Source organism: Chrysochloris asiatica, unplaced genomic scaffold (genome assembly GCF_000296735.1).
Source record: "Chrysochloris asiatica unplaced genomic scaffold, ChrAsi1.0 scaffold00176, whole genome shotgun sequence".
NCBI classification, from domain to species: domain Eukaryota; kingdom Metazoa; phylum Chordata; class Mammalia; order Afrosoricida; family Chrysochloridae; genus Chrysochloris; species Chrysochloris asiatica.
In genome coordinates, this window is record NW_006408694.1 from 3,205,719 (window position 1) to 3,230,569 (window position 24,851).

The 24,851-nt window shown below is 40.5% G+C and overlaps 1 protein-coding gene and 1 pseudogene across 1 annotated transcript in view; one reads left to right on the top strand and one right to left on the bottom strand.

Moving 5' to 3' along the window:
• The first annotated feature begins 12,441 nt into the window (after positions 1–12,441).
• LOC102812452 lies at positions 12,442–13,575 on the top strand (annotated as a pseudogene).
• Positions 13,576–18,959: 5,384 nt separating this feature from the next.
• Positions 18,960–24,851, bottom strand: part of LOC102836625 (regulator of G-protein signaling 20-like) — a 161,132-nt gene continuing 155,240 nt past the window's right edge. The window contains exon 5 of the mRNA XM_006871855.1: positions 18,960–19,148. Within this exon, the coding sequence (XP_006871917.1) occupies positions 18,960–19,148 (189 nt within the window). The remainder of the gene's footprint in view (positions 19,149–24,851) is intronic.

Consider the following 24,851-nt stretch of genomic DNA (forward strand, 5'->3'; position numbering starts at 1 on the left):
ATCTGTGGCCTTCATACTCAGATGAGTATGTATTTTGGTATTTTTTATGCTTTCTGATTGCCTCCAGGTAGATGTGACCAGGAAATGGGCTTCCCTTTTCTCTCTTCTTGAGAAATTTCAAGATGCCGTTGTTGGTCGTTTTGACGTAACTTAGGATTTAATTTTCGGCCTGTTTCCTTTTTTGTCTGCTTGTCCTGCTCCACAATCCCCGTTCAGGCCTTTTTTCTAGTTATTAACAGTTCAGGGCCAGCTGTGGCTGTTTGTTTTTAATTGGAAACTGCCTCTTTAAGGTTCAAGGAGATATGTGCGCATGCGTAGTAGAACCCTCCGAGGGTGGGGCTTGGGTGCCCACTAGCTCAGGCACCCCTAGGGTCACCAGAATGAAGGTGCGCAGACAGCAAGGGACCAATAAACAGCTACCAAAAGAAAAGAATGTCCACACTTTTATCTCAGCGGGTCTGTCAGGTGTCTGTGGCTGCTCTGATCCTTCCCCGCTTGGTCTCACCCAAGACGGTGTCTCCTGGAGCTGAGCGTCTCGAATTAGAAAGCAATGGATTTCTTGCTTCTGCCACGAATTCTCCCAGCTGTAAGCCTTCCAACCTTCTAAATATTCCTTTATATGTGGTTCAGACTTCTGGGACCATCCCCTGAGCCTGATTGGTCAGGTATTCTGTGTTGTTGCTGGCGGAGCTCCTTTAAAGTTCCTAGCAAGTCAAACTAGTTCTTTACCTCCTTTTGTTTTCTGTGCCTGCTACACACAAGATGTCCCTGATTCCTCCCCTGAAGATGGGCCACGCCCACAAGAGTTATTTCTCACAAATCCTCCTCTTTTCTATTTACAATTGCTGGTCTCCATTTATTATTCTTAAATTCTCATAAAGTATATCATTTCTGGATATTCCTAAGAGTAGAGCTAACTATGCCTATATTAAGTTGCATCATACTTGCGCTTGACATAATCTAACTAAACCATGTACAACCGAAAATGCACCAGCTCCATTTCCCCCTTCTATATTATAAAAGAACAAATTAGAAATATTTAATGCACACATAAATGTCCAAAAGCCAATCTCCAGCCTGTAGGCACACAGCCTCATTCAGTCCATGGGCCTAGAGTCCATAGCTTCTCCAGGTCACCCCCTCTGCCCTACCATAATGTCTGTTGTCTTCTTCTTCAGGCAGGGATCCCAAGTTCTTTAATCACAAATCTTCAGTCTGAACTGTTCTGGGGGGTTCTGCATATCTTTAAAAATGCAAATGTCTCAACTCTGAAGTTCTGACTCAGGGTTCCCTCTTGAAGTTCTAACAGATCCAATCACATATAGGCCAAAGGCTGGCTTACACACTTTCTGTAATTATAATTTCCAATATTCCTATTACACATGTATTTCTGTTTTACAATAATCAGGAGAAGCCAATATCCGTAAGACAGTCAAACACATTAACCTCAATCTTTCCCTACACCCATTCACATGCATATGTGATATGGCAGGGTAGATTCCAGTAGGCCCTGGGCACAGATCTGCTCTCTTATCTATCCAGCTCCAGGCAACTCCAAAAGCTGGTCTCCTTTCAGCTGAAACATTTTATCTCATTCCCCTTCCTTTCTTTCACAAAACCTTACAATTTCTTAGTTCTGGAGCCATTGCAATGAAATCCGCTCACAGCCCCAAATGTATAAACCAAATAGGAACCAAGTCTGACTTCCTCCAACTTTGCACTAGTCCTTGGATTCAGGGCATGGCACAACATCTAATAGCTGTCTAAATTCCAACAACTAATTTGAGAAAAATGGTGATTGAGGCGGTTGTATTTTTCCACTTTCTAAACCACCCTTTTAACCAGTCAATTCCAGCATTTTCAACCCATTCATTAGCTATGGTGCTTAATTCTTACAGGGCTTTTGTGATAGTTCCAACAGGAGTTGTGTTGTTAGGGATACCACACTTAGCTTCCAATATTACACATACTCCTCCATTTTTGGCTAACATCATGTTTAGTGCTATTGTTTCCCAAGACAGCTGGCTAGTGGCATAACTGGCTAGCTACCCCTTGTAGGGCATGTCTGGTGTCATTTATAAACCTATGAATCAAGAGATCAGGAAGAGATTTCCAGGCCCGAGATGTCTCCTGTTGCTCAGGTTTCTTGTGGAACGCTAAGGGGAAGGGGATTGCCAGCTGGACTAATGTGCACGTCCCAGACCAATTGGACTTCAGCAAATCTCACATTCTCTTTTCCACAATACTCTAAGGGCCACATAGTACACTGCTAGGTTCACCAGTGACATTTTAAACATAGGTGCAAGTTGTCAATTCTTCTATAGGCACTGTGAACTCTGCTCCCCGCGGTTCATCCCTATGGAGAACGAAGGAATTGTCTGACAAGTCCTTACAAGTGTCATTTCTCCAAGTGTCCTTGTCTTGATACAGAGCCAACATACATCACATGACCGAATCCCAACCAAGCTGATAGACCCACCTGCACCTGTGGTCTATCAGCTGAGCAAACATGGTAATCATGTTTGTTGAGAACCTGTAATGAATATTTAACCCATTCTACTCAAGCATTTCACCAGGAGCTCTGGTAGCGTAGTGGTTATGAATCGGACTGCGAACCTCAGGCTTTTTGTTCCCATAAAGACTTACAGCCTCGGAAACCCTGTACAGGGTCACTATGGGTGGGAACTGACTCAACGGCACATAACAACACCCAAGCATTTCAGTAGTTCTGGTAGCATAGTGGCTACAAATTGGGGTGCTAATCTGATGGTCAGCAGTTCGTAACTACCAGCTGTTCGCGGAAGAAAGATGAGGCTTTCTGCTCCTGTAAAGATTTACAGCTTCGGAAACCCTGTGCAGGGTTGCTATGAGTTGTGTAACTGACTCCATGGCACATAACAACAACCCAAGCATTTCACGCATATCTTGTTTCTATTTCTAATATTTGTGTTAGGTCTTTTATCTCAATCACGTTTACTCTTTTAGGGTCCTTTTCAGCCCACAGGGTCCCATTTAGAGATGTGAGCCACCCATTCCATAGACCCGGATTGTTACTTTTGGCTCCCTATCACTGACAGTGGGGACATTAATTGAGATAAGCACTGGGCCTGCCAGTTGCCTGTAGGATAAAATTTGGCAAATACCTAATTTGATGGTTTAAGGGAAAGATGCCATAGTTACATCTGTTATCAACTTGGATGGCTGCTTGTAGGCAAAAGCCCTTTGCATCTCTCCCATAGTAATTACATTTTAGCCATATTAGCTTCCAAACCCACCCCATCTTATCAAGGGCAGGTTAGAACCCCTGGGCCCTCTCTTACTCTGGCTTCATATCCACCCCTTTACCCTGAGTCTCCTACTAAACGGGATTAAGGAAGGGGGAAGGACAGCTCTAAGCCAACAAGAATAATGCCTAGAGTTGACAACTGCAGAAGGTACTCCATTTCTAATAAGCCTGTTCCCCTTTACTAAAAATTGATGTATATTCAACATACCACTCCTCCTAATCAGTATGTATTAGCCCCCTCTTAGAGGAAAAGACCCCAGTGCACCCCAAAACCGCTTCTCTCTTTGAAGTGTACTTTCACTTTGACTTAATCTATGCTCCCCAATTCTATCAGTTCTTCTGAGAAGCAGTGACTCAGTAGGACTAATTCTTTAGACCCCCAAGAGTGAGAGGGACCAGAGGAAAATGTGACTATGATAAGGCAGCCTCTTTAGGGTCAGTTTGAGAGGCTCTTTGGATGTGCTTCCCACCAGTAACTACTTTTTCCTTGGGGAGAGTTCCTCTTCACTGGTCCCTTTACTTGACTATAGTGAGTCCACTAATCCGCAGTTCAGACAGCTATCTGAATTGCCATCCGCACATGGTAAAGGTCCTCCCAGTCTGGCTAGAGACTGTCCACTTTCCAGGCTTTGATCAGCACCAAGTCTCCCGGTAGGAAGTGATGAATGGTGAATTAGAAGGAATGGGTTTGAATCAAGAGTCCTTTTAACCTGAGGGTTAGCAAAGCAGAAAGGGCCAGCACGTGCTTTCTCAGGAATCCCAGGTAGGGGAGCCTATGGCATGGCCCCCCTTTAGCAGTAAATGCCATTTGACCCTTCAACTTCAAAAATTGAGAGGATTAATCTGAAGCTATTCAGGGATAACACATCCTACTACACTCTGTCCGTTTCCTCAAACGAAAAGAAACACGACTGGTTTTATCATTTTTATGTCTGAATACAGTAGTACTTCATGTAAATGCTTCTCAAAAAGGAAAAGTCAATTAAACATACTTTAACATTATAACTGTCAAATGAATTGAAGCTATCAACACATCTACAGCACAATATCCTTTTCCTCCTCTTAGCAAGACAAAATGCATACATACAGGGTGGCCCAAATTTTAACAAAAAAATGTTTTCAATTCAGAAAGAGTATTGGTACACCAAATACCTTTCAAAACCATTATGTTCTCAGAAGAACTGGAACAATAAAAATTTAAAAATAAGCCACAAAATGTTGAGCAATACACAATTAAAAAAATTATCACACCAAACAAATCCTTAACCATCTCTTAAATGGATTAATTTATACCGTTTTACTGCAGAATATAAAAAATATTTGGAAATTACCTTAACCACCTCCCCTCCCCCCCCCCCAAAAAAAATATATATCACTAGCCCCTTTATTACTGGCTACAGACCCTTTTTCTCCCTTCTAAGGGGATAGGGTATTTATTGTCTTCTACCCCCAGTTTTTTAGTTTGTTTTTTTAAGTTCTACCCGCAAGGATAAGGAGCTCTGGTAGCGTAGAGGTTACAAATCGGGCTGCGAACCTTAGTTTGAAACTACCAGCCGCTCCGCGGGAGAAAGATGAGGCGTTCTGCTCCCGTAAAAGATTTACAGCCTCGGAAACCCTGTCTAGGGTCGCTATGGGTCGGAACCGACTCGACGGCACTTAACAACAACAACAACCCGCAAGGATGGAATTTCCAGCTCTCCCCTATTGCCTTCTTTAAACCATGCCGGCAAGTCAATCTTGCCTTTCTCCTCTTCAGTCAGAGGTCTCAGATTTACCTTCATTTGTCCTTCGTCCTCTCAAATCCTAATCCGTTTTACAATTAGGTCCCATTCCAAAGGATTCAAAAGCTAATCTCTAGTTTCATGAGGGAAATCATGTTTCCTTCCCTTATCTCTGGACATTCTCTTTTGAAATGGCCTTTCTTCCCACACTTACAGCATTCATCCGCTGTTGGCCTTGGGGTCCTGGCCCAGTTCTCTCCTCCCTTTTCTCTGAGGAGGCATAACACTGTAACTGTTGTCCAACTTCCGTTGAGGAGGTGGGTCTTGTTCTAGCCTCTTATTTACTATTTTATTCACAGTAGATACCATGATTCTGGCGTTCTGCCTCTGTTTTCTCTCCTTACCAAAACTTTCTGAACTTCTCTTAACAGTTCATAAATTGATTTCTCACTCCATTCCTCAATCTTTTTGTCTTGGTCTCGGTTCTTTAAGGGGGACCAACTTCTGAACTGATTCCGCTCCCCCTACTAAACAACAAAGACCATATTGGCTATCTCCTCCTGAGAAGGCTGAGTTCTATCCTTTACATAAAGGACTAGGGCCTGGCAGACCCTGTCTTCATTGGAACCAAATTGAGGCCAGAACAAAGATGGTAAATGAATTGGTTCTTTTGGCCAAATAAAACAACAATATTTTATCTTTTATGTTTGTCCCGGGTTCAGGGATTGTCCCCCCCCAAGCCCTCAACATTCTTCCCAAAGGACTGACAGGAGCAATGTCTGTGGCAGTCTCTCTTGCTCCCTCTTCCCTAGGCGTGGAATTCCATTCCCCATTTTCTGTTAGTCTTGATGTCTGAGTTTCCCAGTATGCTGAACCCTGAAGGTTTTTTGCACACTTCCACCCTCCCACCCCACCCCCGAAGATTTCACTTTGTTTGTCTCCTACTGGATTGGACCTCTGCACTTGATTCGCATCCAAAATGTGTCTCAGTCACACAATGACCTCCGAAATGCCTGACCACCAAGGTGATACTTACAGTCTGATTTTCCCACCTTAGCCCGCACAGATTGCATGGTCGCCACGGTTACTCAGTTCTCAGTCCTTCATGTCTCTCTTACTAATTCTGATCACCTTTTAACAGTGTCAGGTCTTTTTCTGGCTCTCACTGGGAGACAATCAACCCTTGTGGAAAAGGCTGCCCAAACCAAGGCAGGACACATGTCCTTTTCCACCAGGGCTGCGGCTTCAAGTGGGCAGAAAATCCCATTTTGGTCCCCCAATTTTTGAGAAACGTCCATGCCGACACTCACGTAATCCAATCTATACACGTTTTAACACGAGTGAGATTTTCTTTGATTTTGCAAAATTGGGTACCCAACCCAGTAGCTATGGGCAGAAGTGCTGTATGGCCAGCCTGCAAATAGTTTTATTTCCCTGTCCCGAAAAAGCCCCTCCTCCAATTCTCCCTCCACTGGGTACCACAAGGTCACATTCTCTTCCCAAGGTTGTCTACTGGGAGTCCTTACTGGGAGCATTCTCATTTAAAATTACTTTCCCCTTTTCCCCTTGAACTTCTCCTCTTAACTTGATGGTGGTATTCTTATTTTAAAGTTCCTAGCAGGTCAAACTAGTTCTTCACCTCCTTTCATTATCCTAGCCTGTTGTCCCCAAGACGTCTCTTAGTCCTTCAGTTAAAATGGACCATGCTCACAAGAGTTATTTCTCACATGCAGAAAACAGTATTTTAAGGTCCATGTTAATCTCCATCTATAAGAACTGGCCACTGGTACCCACCCACCTCTACTTTATTAATTCACCAATAAGTCTATGGTTTTAATCATTTTAGATAAAATTGCATTTTGAAAAGAGTAAATTTAAGAAACATAAAATAGTCTTAGTTTTAAAGTAGTGATCCATTTAAAATTTGTAATTCAGTGAAGGTTTTTATTTTTGTTACTGGAATATCACATTTTGTCATTTTATTTGGATAGAACTCTAGTTTCCCAGCTCCCCTTACTTTCTCATCTTTGCATTAGAGTGATAGAATCCCTCAGCCAACATGCATAATAAAATGGCTGCTTGCCACACTTTGGCTCTCCCTCCCGGAACTTCTCTTCCAACCGGCATGTCATCCCTAGTCAACCTATCACCTACCTCCATTAATCTCAATTCCGCCCTCCTCTTCGACCAGTATAAAAGTCATTCTCTCCCCCCCCCCCCACCGTCCTCCCAATACCTCGCTCTCTTTCCTTCCGACTTCCAATAAAGCCTTACATGTGGGTGTTTGTGTTCCAGCTCATTCCATCTAGCATAGAGTAATTTTTGATCATTTGGTCTCCCATAGATGACTTTTTAAAGGGACTCATTATTCAGGAATAGTACTCTTTATTTTATGAGTCAGTCTGTAATTTAGCTTAAAGATGATTTCAAGGAATGGTTTTGGCTTAAGGTTTAAAGTATATCTCAGAGTGATGGTGTTAGGTAATCAGTTTTCTAATCTCAACTGGTCTGCTAAGTCTCTTAAAAATCACTCTTTAAAAATTTGAACTCTATTTCACATTTCTCTTCTGTTCTTTCAGAACATATCCATTGATTAGAATTCCTTGATAGTGGTACCCAGGCACCATCTAGTTTTTTTGGTCTGTTTAAGCCCAGAAGGGAGAAAGAACTCTTTTGCCCAGGTATTTGCCAAAAGACCGAAAAACTGACCAGGCGACAGTCTGAGACACGTCTGTTTATTCAGAAGGGAAACTTACCAAGACGACAGCACTGCATCCAGCAGCAGCTGGTTGGACAGTCAAGATTCCAGCCAGGGGCATGTGCTAGGGTCTTTTATATCATAGGTAAACAAGCTGCATGCATCAGGGCAGTTAAGGGTGGGATGCAAAAGACTGAAAGGCAGGAAAATGATAATGTGCTGGGCTATCTGCCCCTTTCTAAAGGACAGAGTTTTGGTATGCATAGCAGGAGGAGGGGGCTGACTGACCCTTAGCATATGTATAACTAAAGCATGAGAACAGTTTCTATATACATAGCAAGGGGGAAGGGATAGGAGATAAGGTTTGAGTTGATGTTGTTGAGTGTTGTCGAGTTAGTTCCAACCCATAATGACCCTATACAGGGTTTCTAAGGAAAGGCTGGTGAGCTTGAACTGTCAACCTTGCAGTTCAACTTTGCAGTCCAGCCTATTGACCCACAGAGCCACACCAGGACTTCATAGGTTGACATTAAGATGGCCATTTGCTATGTTTATGCTCTACCCCTACATAGTAGATGAGGCTGTGGTTTATGTAGACTGTTGTTGTGAAGTGCCGTCGAGTCAATTCTGACCCATAGGGACCCTGTATAGGGTTTCCAAGGAGCAGCTGGTGAGCTTGAACCACCGACCTTGCAGTTCAAACAACTTTGCAGTCTGACGCATTAGCCCACAGCGCCACACCTGGTCCTAAAATCTACTTTCTCTGAGTCTTTGGTTTTCTTCTTTCTCTTATGTTCTAGACAAGTAGAGACCAATAGTTGTATCTCAGATGCCCACTTGCAAGCCTTTAAAACCCCATATGCTACTCATCATGTTAAGATGTAGAACATGCTTGATTAACTATATTATACCAATGAACTGAGCTATCCCAGACTATGGTCCTAAATATTCAAACTCCTAAAACCAATCTTGTGAGATGGTTGGTTCTGTCAGAGAAGTATCCATAACTGTGTCCACTATGTGGTTTATTACACAAGGAGCGCCTAAAGTGCCATTATCTTTTAATTCCGTTTTCCCACAAATTTAGATCATTTATCATTTTCTCTTCATACTGTTCAGTGACATTGTTTACATTTTTCACAACGTGTCAACAGTCTCATTTCCATCCCATTCTCTCTGTCCCTTATGTCTCTTTGCTTTAGGGTAAATGGTGACTATTGGGTTTCATAGAAATGATTTTTAAAAGAGCACAATCAGAGAGCCAGAACAAGCAAAGCACTGCTTAAGAAAAACAATAAGGTTGGAAAAATCTCACTCCCGGACTTCAAAATCTATTGCACGGCTACAATGCTCAAAACAGCTTAAATCTTTATTACACCAAGAGACCCTCCTGGAGTAGTTTCAAGTTTCAGGAAAATCTCCATAACCCCACCCATTGGAAACTCACCAGAACTGTACCCAGGACCACACCACCTTAAATACCCCAGTCTGTAAGAAATAGGCGGGCTCTTGGTCTCTTTTGGTGATTTAGAGAACCCCCTCCCAAGTTTACTCTCAATAAACCTGCATGCTGTTGAAGCCAAGTCTCTTCCTTTCTTATTTCTTACATTTTGGTGCCCAATGTGGGGCATGGAAGAGTAAGCCGAAGCTCCCTGGCTGGCTCTGGGTTGCTTTTGCCCTGTTCCCCCACACCCTTGTCTCTTCCTTTCTTATTTCTTACATTTCCTATTCCTATTTTCTTAACTCATTTTAATCAGGAATGTGAATTGGATTTTGTCAAATGCTTTTTCTGCATCAATTGATAAATTCATCTGGTTTTGTTCCTTTGTTTTATTTATGTGGTGGATTGTGTTGATTGTTTTTCTAATATTGAAATATTCTACATACCTAGTATGAATCCCACTTGGTCATGTTGTTGGATTCTATTGCTAGGATTTTGTTGAGAATTTTTGTATCTATGTTTATGAGGAATATTGATTTATAATTTTCTTTTTTTTAGTGATATCTTTTCCTGGTTTTGGTATCAAAATTATACTTGTTTCATAAAATGTATTTGGAGGTTTTCCATCCTTTTCTATAATCTGGAATACTTTCAGTAGAATTGGTTTCACCTTATATCTAAATGTTTGGTAGAATTCACCAGTAAATCTATCTGGTTCAGACTTTTTTTGTTTTGAGTTTTTTACTTACTTGATCAGTTTCTTCTCTTGTTATAGACCTGTTCAAGTTTTCTAACCCAGTCTGTGGTAGTTTAGATAGGTTGTATATTTCTAGAAATTTGTCTATTTCTTCTGGGTTTACAATTTTTAAAAAAAATAACAGAATACATACAACAGAATTCCTTATATTCTGTTAATATTATTTTTATTTCTATTATTCTGTTGTAAGGTCACCAATATTGTTTGTTATTCATATTATTTGCATTTTCTTTTTGTTTTATTAGATTTGCCTGTGGTTTGTCAATTTTATTAATCCTTTCAAAGAAACAACTTTTTTTTTTGTTTTTAAATGTTTTATTGTGAATTGTGTGATAGTTTACATGGGAGAACATTAGCTTTACATTCATCCTATCATATATTGTTTCATTGCCATGGTTACAATCCCCTCCAATCATCATCAACCAACCAAAGGTTATACCCTGGAAGCCTGCCCCCTGGCGGTCAGCACACAGCCCCTCTCCCTTTCTGGGTCTAGAGTCCCCAGCCACTCCATCTCTACATGTCATCATCTCTGCCTCCATCTCTAGATAGAATCACGGCTTCTTTGGGTAGGGTCCCACACTCCGCTCTTCTCCCTTGATGGTCCCAGGGATTTCTGCTCCTGAACTGCAAAGTCAACCACTCCCCTCCTTTTGCTTCAAAACATCTACCTTTACATTTCCAACCCCCAGTCAGTCCTGATAGCAACTATTCACTATTGTGCCACATGAGTGCTATCCCCATGACCTTTCATCAGCCCTGCCCAGACAGATTGGATACTACTCAGTGGAGATTCTACCTTCCTTCATGCCCTTTGTATCTAGGCTCCCTCTTGAAAGCTTGTAAACCAGTCACTTCTTGCTTCTGTAGTCCCTGATTTTGTCCAAGTTGCCAATCCCTGTGTACCCTGTGTATCGAGGGAGTGGGAATGATCCTCACTGTAAAGATTTGTTCCCTCTTTTGAGCTACTGCATCTATAGGTGTAGGTCAAGTATATCAGATTACTATTTTTTTCCTCTTCTTTCTTCTTCTATTTGAGTTCTGATCATCCAACAATTGAAGCAAGGTCAAGTGGGTATTATCTGCAAGTGTGGGTGTTCTTGTGCATATGCCCTCACTTCTTATCACCTGGATGCTTCACTCTCTACTCTAGTCCTCTGTGGCTATGTCACTGACTCTGGGCCCAGGAATCCCCAGGTCTTGCCAAACTGCTCGCCAACCAGGTCTCCACCCGGGCAAAGAAACAACTTCTTGTCTTGTTGATTCTTTCTGTTGTTTTTCTGTTTTGTTTCATTTATTTCTGCTCTAGCCTTTAATATTTCTTTTCTTCTGGTGGTTGTAGGCTACTTTGCTGCTCTTTTTCTAATTGTTGGAGATGTTGGGGTAAGGTGTTGATTTGGGTTCATCCTTATTTTTGGATGTGTGCGTTTATTGCTATAAATTGCCCTGTGAACATTGCTTTTGCTGGCTGTGTCAGAAAGATTTTGGTATGCTGTATCTTCATTCTTGTTCAATAAAAAGAATTTTTTTTTGTTTCATTTCTTCCATTATCCAATAGCTTTTAAGCAGGGTGTTGTTAAATCTCCAAGCATTTTTTTTCCTTGATCTTCCTATCATTGGTTTCTAATTCTAGAGCATTGAGATCTGAGAAGATGCTTTATAGTATTTTGACATTTTTTCATATATTTACTTTGTGAAAACTTTTTATTGTGAATTAAGTGAAGGTTTCCAGACAAGATAATCAATTTTACATTCAGCAAATCATACACTTTGTTTCATGTCAATGATTGCTATCCCTTCCATGCAACAACAATTATCCTGCTTCCTCCCTTTGTTTTCTACTTACAGTCCAACCACCTTCCCATCCCTTCTCAAATTTATTCTTAGGCAAATGCTGCCCTTTTGATTTTGAATGATGATCATTCCCTGGTGAACATACTTACTAGAGTTGTTGGTTCCTATTATATATGCCTATCTATTGCTTGTCTGGAAATTGGACAACGAGAGTGAGTTCCTTTCCAGACCTGAAGGGTGGTCAAAGCCCATAGTCTCAGGTTCCTCTAGTCCCTTTATGATCAGTAAACCCAGTCTCCTTTTTTAAAAAAAACAATAATTTTGTTTTGTTCCACATTTTCTTTTATTAGGGACTCTAATATGATCCCTTTCAGAGCAGTTGGTAGTGGTAGCCAGGCACCGTCGAGTTCTTCTGGTCTCAAAGAGTTGTTGAGGCTAATGTTCACATGTTCCATGTAGTCCATTGGACTAATTGATTCCAGACCTTTTCAATTCTTATCACTCTTCTTTCTTTGCACATGGAGAGACCAATAGCTGCATCTTAGACAGTGACTTATGAGTGGTCAAGAGCCCAGACACTACTCATCCAAGTAGGATGTAGAACATTGTCTTTGTGGACTATGTTATGCCAATGGACCATGGTGTCCTCTGAGACTGTGGTCCTGAGTCTGCAGGCACAGCAATTTATTGCCTTTAGATGTTTGGCAATGATCCCGCTGCTGACTTTTTCTGTCACACAAGCCAATGACCTTGAAGCAGCTCATCACTGCCAACAACAACTTCTCCCTAAAACTATTCCTTGGCCTGAGCAAGAACAGTGTTGTGGAAAAATATCTTTTTTCCCTTCAGTATTTCCTCAGTGGTGGCCATGATCTTTTATGGGTCTCGGGGCTACTCTGTTGCATATCTGTATAAGATGCTTCATTTCAATGTTGATGAGGTTAATTCAAGATTTCAGAGTCTGAATGCTGATATCAACAGCTGCGGTGCTTCTTACATTCTGAAACTTGATAACAGGTTATGTGGAGAGAAAACCCATGACTTCCTTCCTGAGTTCTTGTCATCAACTTCTAAAATGTAAAGAACTGACTTGGCCAGTGTGCTTTCTAACACATATCTGAGGATTCAAGGAAGGAGATAAACCAGTGAGTCAAAGGTCAGACACAAGGGAAAATTCCAGAACTGTTGGCTTCAGGTGTAGTTGACAGCATGACTAAGCTTATGCTTTTGAATGCCATGTTTCAAAGGAAACTAGAAAGAGAAATTCATGAAGGCAGCTACACCCATGTCACATTCAGACTAAGTAGGAAAAAGACACAAAATCCATAAAAATGAGGTATCAGGAGAAGAAATATCCATATAACTACATCCAGGAACTGAAGGCTGTGTGTCAGAACTGCCCTATGAAGACAAGGATCTCAGCATGGTCATCCTACTGACAGATGACATTGAAGATGACTCCACAGGCCAGAACAGGTTGAGGAATATTTGACTTTGAAAAATCTGAGAGAGTGGACCAAACCTAAGAATCTATATCTCATTGAACTCAGTGTCAGCTTGTCCAGATTCAAGCTGGAGGAGAGCTACAACCTCAACTCCTACCTAGCGAGCCTCTGTATGCAAGATCTCTTTACTGGTAGCAAGGCTGATCTGTCTGGCATGTCAGGAGCCAGAGATATTTTCATACAAAAAATTGTCCATAAGTGCCTCGTGTAAGTGAATGAGGAGGACACAGAGGCAGTGGCCGTCATAGCAGGTATTGCCACTTTTTGCATGTTGATGCAAGAGGAAACTTTCAAAGCCAACCATCCAGTCCTTTTCTTTATCCAGAACAATCCCTCAACATCCTGTTTGTGTGGCCTATTTTCTTTTCCTTAGAATCAGTGGAAACACAAGATCAGGTCTGGATCTTTATTACTTGAGTTTTTAGTGGTAATAATTTTCATTTATTTTGATCCATCAAAGTATTCTCCAGAAGAAAATCTTCAGTTTCCTTTATAAATTCATTCCTTTTGACTGAACATTGGTATCTATTTTTTTTTTTTATGAGAGAAAATTCCATTGATTGATTTTATGTTAAAATACACTGAGTTAAAAAAATAAATAGAAAAGAATCAGTCAGATTCTTTTCTGACATCCGTGAGAGAGCATTATAGTATGATAATTTCTTCAGTGGATGGACTATTGGGAGCTGTTTTAAAGATCTCCTGACTGTTGATGGCAGGTTTAAACCCATATATTCAGTTGAAATATAGAAGAGCACACCAATTAAACATTGACAAATGTTTCTCTTTTTCTGAAGAATTAATATTTTACAATATCCCTCTAATCTTAAAAATAATAGTGTATTACATTTTCACAGAAGGTTTACAGCAATTTAGGTTCCCATTCAACAATTTCTGTAGAAGTTTTTCAGTGACTTTGGTTACATTCTTCATAATGTGTACCATTCTTATTATTCTTATTATTACCATCTGGTTTTTCAATTTCCATTCATTTACACTCTCATCTTTTTTTTTAAAGCAGTTATTAACTGTATGGTTATATCTATTCTCCAGTAGTATAGTGGTAACAAGTCGGACTGCTTACTGCAAGGTCAGCATTTCAAAACTACCAGTCATTCCATGGGAGAAAGGTGAGGTTTTCTGCTCCCATAAAGATTTGCAGCCTGGGAAGCTCTATTCAGGGTCGTTATGAGTCAGAACCGACTCCACAGCACATCACCATCACCACCAAACTATTAAAGGACTACGTTGTGAAAAAAAAAAAAAGAAAAAGATGTTTGGTGATATATAGGAAGTTTTCATCATTTGCCCACTGTATGCTCCACCACATTCATAGCTGTGTTTGTAGGAAAGATAAATACTCGTGTACAAATATCCTTTCAAACTCATATATTTGTGTGATATATAAGTCCTAATGTGGCGCTGTGGGTTAATGTGCCAGACTGCAAAATCGTTTAAACTGCAAGGTCAGTGGTTCAAGCTCACCAGCTGCTCCTTGGAAACCCTATACAGGGTCGCTATGGGTCAGCATCGACTCAATGGCACTTAATAACAACAATATATATCTATATATTATATCCCACTTTTCATTCCTTAACCTTTCAGCCTATGTCTCAATCCATGTGTCTATGCACAGAACACCGTTGTTCCAAGATTGTACATATATATCACTATTTACCTCTATCCCCTTTAGCCTATGCATACCTCCTAGGTCTTCACCTATCTTCATCATTCTTCTCCCATCCTCCCTCCTCTTGTGTATTTCCCTCCTCCTTCTTGTATATTGACACCCCCCATCACCCAACTTAAAGTCTATTTTATCAGAGATTTGTGTTGCCACTCCTGCTTGTTTTCAATTACCATTAGCTGGATATATTTTTCAATCCTTTGATTTTTCTGTCTATTTTTGTCTGTGATACAACCTTGCTTGCTGAAAGTGAAGAGGACTTAAAATATTTACTTGTTGTTGTTGTTGTTGTTAAGTGCCATCGAGTCGGTTCCGACCCATAGCGACCCTGTACAGGGTTTCCGAGGGTGTAAATCTTTACGGGAGTAGAAAGCCTCATCTTTCTCCCGCGGAGCAGCTGGTAGTTTCGAACCGCTGACCTTAAGGTTCACAGCCTGATTCGTAACCACTACGCTACCAGAGCTCCTTTAAAAATATTTACTAATGAAGATCAAAGACCACAGTCTTCAGTATGGATTGCATCTCAATGTAAAGAAAACAAAAATCCTCACTACTGGATCAATAAATAACATTCTTATCAACAGAGAAAAGACTAAAGTTGTCAAGGACTTCATTCTTGTTGGATCAACTATCAACACTCATGGAAGCAGCAGTCAAGAAATCAAATGACGCATGGCTTTAGGCAAATCTGCTGCACAAGATCTTTATAAAATGTTGAAGAGCAACACTTTGTAAAGTGTTGAGGACTAAGGTGTGTGCCTGACCCAAGCTATGGTATTTCCAATAACCTCATATGAATGTGAAAGCTGGACAGTGAATAAGGAAGACCGTAGAAGAATCGATGCATTTGAGTGACGGTGTTGGAGGAGAATATTGAAAGTGCCATGGGCTGCCAAAAGAACCAACAGATCTGTGTTGGAAGAAGTGCAGCCAGAGTGCTCCTTGGAAGCCAGCATGGCCAAACTTCATCTCTCATACTTTGGACATATTGTCAGCAGGGACCAGTTGCTGGAGAAGGATATTATGTTTGGTAAGGTAGAGCATCAGAGAAAAAGTGGAAGACCCCCAAGGAGATGGATTAGAGAATGACAGTATCAATGGGCGCAAGTGTGGCAACAATTGTGAGGTTGGCCCAGGACCGGGCAGTGTTTCATTCTGTTGTGTATAGGGTTGCTGAGTTGGTACCGACTTGATGGCACCTAACAACAACAACAACACATTCTAGTTAAAAATATCTGTGAGCTCAGGAATTTTCTGTCTTGTTTAACTCGCATGCCGGGAGCATAGTAGGTGATTAGTCAAGTATTTTTTGTTTGTTTTTCACATTGTGGGGATTACAATCAATGAGATGAAACAAAATGTATGAATTGTTGAGTGTAAAACTGATGATCTACTCTGTAAACCTTCACTCAATTTAAAATAAGCTTAAAGAAAAGTATTTCCAATGTTGTTGGTGGTCGTGGTGGAGAGGGAGTGTTAAAAAGCAAACATGTCACCTTGAGGACTAAGGTGTGCCTAACCCAAGCCATGGTATTTTCCATTGTCTCATATGTATACAAACACTGGACAATGAACAAGGAAGACTAAAGAATGAATGCCTTTGAATTAGAAAGTTGGCAAAGAATACTGAATATCATGGACTTTCAGAAGAAGGAATAAATGTCTTGGAAGTAGAGCCAGAATGTTGCTGTTTTAGTTATCAAGTTTTGCAATAACTGAAATACCACAAGTAGATGGCTTTAACAAATGGGAATTTATTTTCTCACAGTTGAGGAGGCTGGAAGTTCTAATGACAGTGCTGGCTCTTTGGGGTGGTATTCTTTCTCTGTTGGCTCAGAAAGAAGGCCTTGTCTCTTTAGCTTCTGCTTTTTGGTTCACTGGAGATCCTCATATGTCTTGGCATCTATTTTATGACATCTCTGTTCACTTGCTTGCTCATCCTGGATCAACATAACAAAGGCAATCCATTCCCAAAAGGGGATTATAACTACATAGAGGTTAGAATTTACAGCACATATTTGGAAGGATCACAGTTTAATCTACAACAACTCCCTAGAAGTGAGGATGACAAAATCTGTTTCATGTTTGGTCATATTACCAGGAGAGGCCAGTCCCTGGAGAACGACATTATACTTGGTAAAGTAGAGGGTCAGTGAAAAAGGGAAGACCTTCTATGAGATGGACTGATAACAATGGGCAGTGGGGAACGACTGTGAGGAGGACACAAAACTGTAAAGTGTTTTGTTCTGTTGTACGTAAGGTCATTATGCGTTGGAACTAAATCAGGTACACCCAACAACAATGACAGAATCTTATCTGAGAGCTTAAAGCTATTTTGTTCATAACTGTATTTACTTAATCTTATATTTCACAAATGTTTTATTTTTTATTGGTGAAAGTTTACAGAGCAAATTAGTTTTCCATTCAACTATTTATCCATATTTAGTTTCATGACATTGGCTGCAATCCCTTCAATGTAACAGGATTCTTCCTACTTCCCTGGATTCTGTGGATTCATTTATCATACTTTCCTGCCTCTGAGCTTTGTTTTTTGGGCAAATGCAGTCCTTTAGGTCTCCCATGGCTGATAGGAATACGTTCCTCTCTGGTGTTACTGTTCACTTTAAAGGCCTGTCTATTGTATGGCTGTAAATTGAGCCTGGAGGTGGGTTCAATTCTAGGCTTAAAGAATGTCTCGAGAATCCACTAGTCTCTATCAGACCAGTAAATCTAGTCTTTTAAATGCTTTATATTTCTATAGTCTTGTTCCACATTTCCTCCCTTCCCTTTTTGTCCAGGGTTTTCTAGTGTGATCCTGATCAGACTGGTAGGGAGTGGGAGCTCAGTAGCTAGTTCTTCTGGCCTCATGGTAATGGAGGTTTGTGGGGTCCATTGGTCCTTTGGACTAATTGTTTACTTGAGTCTTTGATTTTCTTCACTTTTACTTGTTCCATATAAGGAGTGATCATAGGTACATCTTAGATGGCCACTTTCATGCTTCTAAGACCCCAGGCGCTATTCACATTGTCTTTGTGGTTTATGTCTGCCTATTGATCTGTACGTCTTTGGAGATAACAAAATATTTTGTATATGAAGAAAAAAATAAAGGCTGCGGTAAAACTATTGTGATTTATTTTTTTAAGAGTGAAAATGCCCAGATTTTTTCAATTATAAAAGTGAACATACATTTATTTGAAAGCATTTGTTAGAAGTATGACCAAACTAGAAAGTAGTTTGAACTGATATATTAATTCTTCACACTGGAAAATTTTGATATTAAAATAATTGTAACTTTTTAATAAAATAATTTCTAAGTATTATTGCTCTTATAAAACATTTGAGGTGAGTCCATGTAAGAACACACTGTTTTACATTAACTATGTAAAGATACACGCATCTACATACATATATTCTAAGATAAAGAGGAGTACCATTATTATAAGTACTGGTCACATATCTATAAAATTTGAATTTGAGTCCAGAAATGATACTGATAAGTTCAAAGTGGAGCTTGATCAAAGGGAGGACAGAGAGAAACCTCTGAATGAATTTTCTTTTGGGGGAGAGTAATCAATTATTGAAGTCATGCAAAACAAAAGTGGTCCTATTTATTCCAGTGAATGTACACACTCCAGGCAGTGTGTAGACTTTTAGTATGCAGTCTACTGGTGAGAGAACTCTATTGTTACTGAAAATGTAAATATATAACCTTTCTAAAGCAGTCATATTCCATTTTTTTCCCCTCTAAAACATCACTAAAAGCAGCTGCAGTTTACCTTGTGAATATATATACAGTTCTCTGTAGAAGGAAGTATGTTATTAAAATAGCCTGAATATTATTCAGAAGATGATACTACTACCTCTGCATTCTATGCTCTAGATGTAGTCCATGAATTATTTCAATAATAATAAATATAGGTATGGTGCTATAGGATAAGCACTCAACTGCTAATCACAAGATCAGCTGTTCAAACATACCAGCAGCTCCTTGGAAACCCTATACCGGGTTGATATGAGTCCGAAACAACTCAACGGCACTAAACAATAACAAATAACATATTTGAAAAGTCCTACGCTTCAATGGACTTCTCAGATAAGGACTGGAGCAAGTCCTTATAGAGAGCAGAGTTCATAAAGCGGGGGTATGAGTCTCTGTGCATTAGGGTGTAAATCTGAAGTTGTGCATCATCAAATATGTGCTCAGATGGTTCCAACATGTTTCTGTTGATGACTTCTCTTACCCGGGAGTCTAAGCTGACCTGTAGGTAGAAACAACATTAGTGTTAGATATTCCCTTTTGTCAATTCATTCCCCAAGTCCCATAGTTTCTTCTGGGTTTTAAGTCTCAACCATAAAAGGTCATCTAAAAATTCAAAATGTGAAAAGAGAAACTGAAAACATAACCAATAGGGTCTTATACTTAAGCAACCTTGGAAGTCCACAAAACACTTGTTAAACAGATTGTTGGGCCCCAGAGTTCTGATTCAACAGGTGTGGGGGGAAAAGCACAAACAAAAACCCAAACCCACTGCCACAGAGTCTATTCTGACTCTTAGTGACCCTGTATGACAAAGTAGAACTGCCCCAGAGTGTTGCCAACATGGTAGAGCTTCATGTAAGCAGACAGCCACATCTTTCACAGATAGTGGGTTGAAAGAGCCAACCTTTTGGTTAGCAGTGGATCACTTAACCACTGAACCACCAGGGCTCCTTAGGTGTGGATAAACAAAAAAACAAAATCAAACCTACTGTCATGCAGGCAATTCTGGCTCAGAATGATCTTATAGAGGGTTTCAGATGCTGCACATTTTTACAGGAGCAGACAGCTTCATCTTTCTCCCACTGAGTGACTGGTGGGTTTGCCCTGTTGCCCTTGCAATTAAATCCCATTGTTGTTGTTGTTAAGTGCCATCGAGTCGGTTCCGACCCATAGCGACCCTGTACAGGGTTTCCGAGGGTGTAAATCTTTACGGGAGTAGAAAGCCTCATCTTTCTCCCGCGGAGCAGCTGGTAGTTTCGAACCGCTGACCTTAAGGTTCGCAGCCCGATTCGTAACCACTACGCTACCAGAGCTCCTTTACCAGTCACTAATTTGTTGTGGGCAACATAAACTCTGTGTGTGGTCACTAACTACTCTATAAAGTGAAGATGATGATAGTTCCTGCTAGATGTTTTGTGAAAATTTAATGAGAATTCACAGCTCATTGTTGTTGTTGTTAAGTGCTGTCAAGTCAGTTCTGACTGAACCACAGACCTTGTGGTTCAAATTGACCTTGTGATCCAGTGCTTTATCCTACAGCACCACCCCAGGGTTCACAGTAGATGTAATTTCATATTAGTCTGATCTTTTGCTCATCCTAGACCAGACTGTCTCATATACCAGGGTAAGCTACTGGGCTCAGACAGCAGACAAATAAGGTACATGCAGAAGCTGCTGAGATGGAACTTGTGCTGTCTTCTCTCTGTGTAAAGGACCTCAGCTGTACCAGGTCTACACAGTGGGCATACTCGGCAATTGTTCAGTAATTCTTACTTATCCTCTCTGGCTCAATTTTCAATGACAAAGTCCTGGTGACTCAGCCTTCTCAATGCCTCTCGAATCTGTCCACTTCTTTCCTCTCTGCCATGGTTTTTGTTGAACTGACTGATCCTTTCTTGCTGGATATGGACAGTGACCTCAAAACTCTTCTTCCAGAGCCAGGGTAGTACCTCTCCAAGCCACAGCATTGCCATCAGTCAAAGGAGCCTTCTTAGGGGGGCAAACATGATCCTGATACATACTCTATATACTCAACCTTGTTGTTGTTGTTGTTGTTATGTGCCGTGGAGTCGGAACCGACTCATAGCGACCCTGTACAGGGTTTCCGAGGGTGTAAATCTTTACGGGAGTAGAAAGCCTCATCTTCCTCCCGTGGAGCAGCTGGCAGTTTCGAACTGCTGACCTTGCGGTTTACAGCCCGATTCGTAACCACTACGCTACCAGAGCTCCTTATACTCAGCCTTAGGGTGAGCTATATGACCTGTTGCCAGGAACTCTCCAGTCCAACATTTCTGTTCCACACACAAGAGCTATTCTGAGGCACTTGGAATTTAAAGAGGAAACAAACCAGAACAATCTTTCCTTTGTTCTCTCTGTCTAGAATAACCTTTCCCTCCACTTGGCTTGCTTGTATTCTCCTCATATGTGTCAGAGTAAAACTATGTTCCACAGAGTTTTCAGTGGCTGATTTGTCCTAATTAAATCCCTAAGCCTTTATCCTGAGACCACTCTGGGTTGACTTGAACCCCCAACCTCTCAGTTAGCAGCCAAGCACATTTAATTGTTTGCACTAGATACAAGGAGCTCTGGTAGCATAGTGGTTACGAATCGGGCTGTGAACCTCAGGGTCAGCAGTTCGAAACTACCAGCTGTTCCACAGGAGAAAGATGAGGCTTTCTGCTCCCATAAAGACTTACAGCCTTGGAAACCCTGTACAGGGTTGCTATGAGTCGGAACCTACTCCACGGCACATAACAACAACTAGATACAAAATGGTTATTCATCATTTCAACTCCAAGGCCTACACAAAGGGCCACACCTTGAGATGAAATCAGAGATGGTTTCCAACCATGTTGAGGTCAACTGCTTATAAAAAGAATTTGTGATGGGGAGTGGGGGACTACAAACGCAAGAAGTGACTGGCTTACAAGCTTTCAAGAGGGAACCTGGTGCTAGGGAGCATGGTGGAAGGCAGAAGCTCCAGTAAGTACTATTCCATCTGTCTGGGCAGAGCTGATGAAAGGAGATACAGATGGGTAACTCGTGATACTGTAGTGAATAATGCTTATCAGGACAGATTATGAGGGTTGGAAATGCAAAGGTAGAAGTTTTGTAACAAGGAAGGGAGTGATTAATTCTCCAGGATAGGAGCGGAGGCCTCTGGGACCATCAGTGGAGAAGAGTCACGAGCGGGACCCTGTCCAGAGAAACAGACGCCTGAGATGGAGACAGTGATGATGACATGGAGTGATGAAGCGACTGGGGACTTTGGACCCAGAGAGGGAAAGGGACTGTGGGCTGAAAACTGGGGGGAGGAGGAGGAAGTGCAGGGGGCGGGTTTCTGGGATGTACCCTTTGGGTGGTTGATGATGCATGGAGGGGATTGGAACAATGGCAGTGAGATGATACACGATGGAATGAATGTAAAACTGATGTTCTCCCATGTAAACTATCATATAATTCACAATAAAACATTAAAAAAAAAAAAGAATTTGTGATAGATGTCCAAGGATACTGGTGCCATTTTTACATTATTCAACTTTTGCATGCAGATGAGTCAATTGAAAATAACATGACTTGGGTTGGAAATGCACCTTAGTCTGAAAGGTGAGATCTTTGTTTTTTAAAACTTTAAAGAGTTCTTTTGCAATAAAATTTCCCAATGTAATGCATCCTTTGATTTCTTGACTGATGTGTCCACGGACATTGATTTTGGATCAGAGTCAATGAAATCTTGGATGACTTCAATCTTTTCTCCGTTTATCATGCATTCGCTTATTGGTCCAGTTGTGAAGATTTTTATTTTCTTTATGCTGAGGTGTAATCCAAAGCACGTAGTCTTTGATTTTCATCAGTAAGTGCTTTCTTTGCTGTCAGCAAGCAAGGTTGTGTCCTCTGCATATCACAGTATGAGTCTTCCTCCAGTCCTGATGTGCTATTCTTCATAGCATCCAGCTTCTCAGATTATTTGTTCAGCATACAAACTGAATAAATATGGTGAAAAGATACAGCCCTGATGCATACCTTTCCTGATTTCAAACTATTCAGTATTCTCTTGTTCTGTTTGAGCAACTGCCTCTTGGTCTATGTACAGTTTCCTTATGAGCACAATTAAGTGTTCTGGCATTCCCATTCTTTGCAATATTATCCATAATTTGTTTAGGTTCACACAATCAAATGCCTTTGCATAGTCAACAAAACACAGGGAAGCATCTTTCTGGTATTCTCTGCTTTTAGCCAAGATCCATCTAACATTAACAATGACATTCTTCATTCCATGTCCACTTCAGAATCTAGCTCGAATTTCTGGCAGTTCCTTGTGGATGTACTGCTGCAACCATTTTAACATTAGCTTCATTATATTTTTACTTGCATGATGATACTAATGATATTGTTAGATAATTTCCACATTCTATTGGATCACTTCTTTGGCACAACGCTTCCATTTGGTTGACCAGGTAGTTATCGTCTAGATTTCTTGGCATAGACAAGTGAGTGCTTCCAGTGTTGCATGCTTTTGTTGAGACATGTTAATTGGTAGTCCACCAACTCCTGGAACCTCGTTTTTTGCCAATATCTTCATGGCAGCTTGGACTTCTTCCTTCAATGTCATCAGTTCTTGATAATGTGCCACCTCCAGAAATGGTTGAAAATTGACCAGTTCTTTTTTTGTACAGTGACTGTGTATTCCTTTCATATTTTAATACTTCCTCATCATTTAATTTTTTTGCCCATAGAATTCTTTAATACTGCAACTAGAGTCTGTTTTATTATTATTATTATTATTCAGTTCTTTGAGAAATGTTGAGCATGTTCTTCCATTTTGACTTTCTAATTCCAGGTCTTTGCACAAATCATGATAATATTTTGTGTTTGTAAGCTGCTCTTTGAAATCTTTTGTTCAGCTTTTTTACTTCATCATTTTTTTCCAGTTGCTTTAGCTTTGCTATGTATAGGAGCAAGTTTCAAAGTCTCTTCTGATATTCATTTTTATATTTTCTTTGTTTCTTGTCTTTCTTCATGTACTTCATGTTATCCCACAACTTTTCTGGTTTTCGGTGACTCATTAGTGCTCAATGCATCAAATCCACTATTGAGGTGCTCTATAAATTCGGGTAGGATACAGTCAAGGTTGCATTTTGTTTCTTGTGGACTTATTTTAATTTTCTTAAGCTTCAACTTGAACTTCAACTGTTCTGCACTTGGTTCTGGCTTCATTTTGACTGATAATAATTGAACTTCTTCATTGTCTCTTTTCACCAGTGTAGTTGATTGGATTCTTCTGTATTTCATTTGGCAAAGTCCACATGTATAGTTCATGTTTATATTGCTGAAGAAAGTATTTTACGATAATTGGTCTTGCAAAATTCTATTATATGCTCATGAGGAACTTGTGCATATGATCAAGGGTATATCATCCAATTTTTTTGTTGTTGTTGTCAGATGCTGCTGAGTCGGTTCAGACTCATAGTGACCCTAAGCATAACAAACAAAACACTGCTTGGTCCTGCACCATCCTTCATATGTGTTGCTATGTTTGAGCACATTGTTGCTGCCACTGTGTCTATCCATCTCAGTGGGGGGCTTCCTTTTTATTACTGACACTCCACTTTACGAAGCATGAAGTTCTTCTCCAGGGACTGGTGCGTCCTGACAGCATGTCCAAAGTATGAGAGATGAGTCTCACCATCCTCACTTTTAAGGAGCATTCTAGCTGTATTTCTTCCAAGACAGATTTGTTTATTCTTCTAGCAGTCCATGGCACTTGCAATATTCTTCACCAACACTATAATTCAAATGCTTTGATCCTTCTATGATCTTCCTTATTCATTGCCCTAATTTCACATGCATATGAGGTGATTGAAAATACCAAGGCTTGGGTCAGGCACACCTTAGTTCTCAAAGTGACTTTTTTGCTTTTGAATACTTCCAAGAGGTCTTTTGCAACAGATTTTCCTAATGTAATACGTCATTTGTCTTCTTGACTGCTGTATCCATGAGTGTTGATTATGGATTCAAGTAAAATGAAGTCTTCGATAACTTCAATATTTTCTCTGTTTATCATGATGTTATTTATCGGTCTAGTTGTGAGGATTTTTGTTTCTTTACATTGAGGTGCAATCTATATTGAAGGCTGAAGTCTTTGATCTTCATCAGTATTTTAAGACTTCTTCACTTGCAGCAATCAAAGGTGTGTCATCTG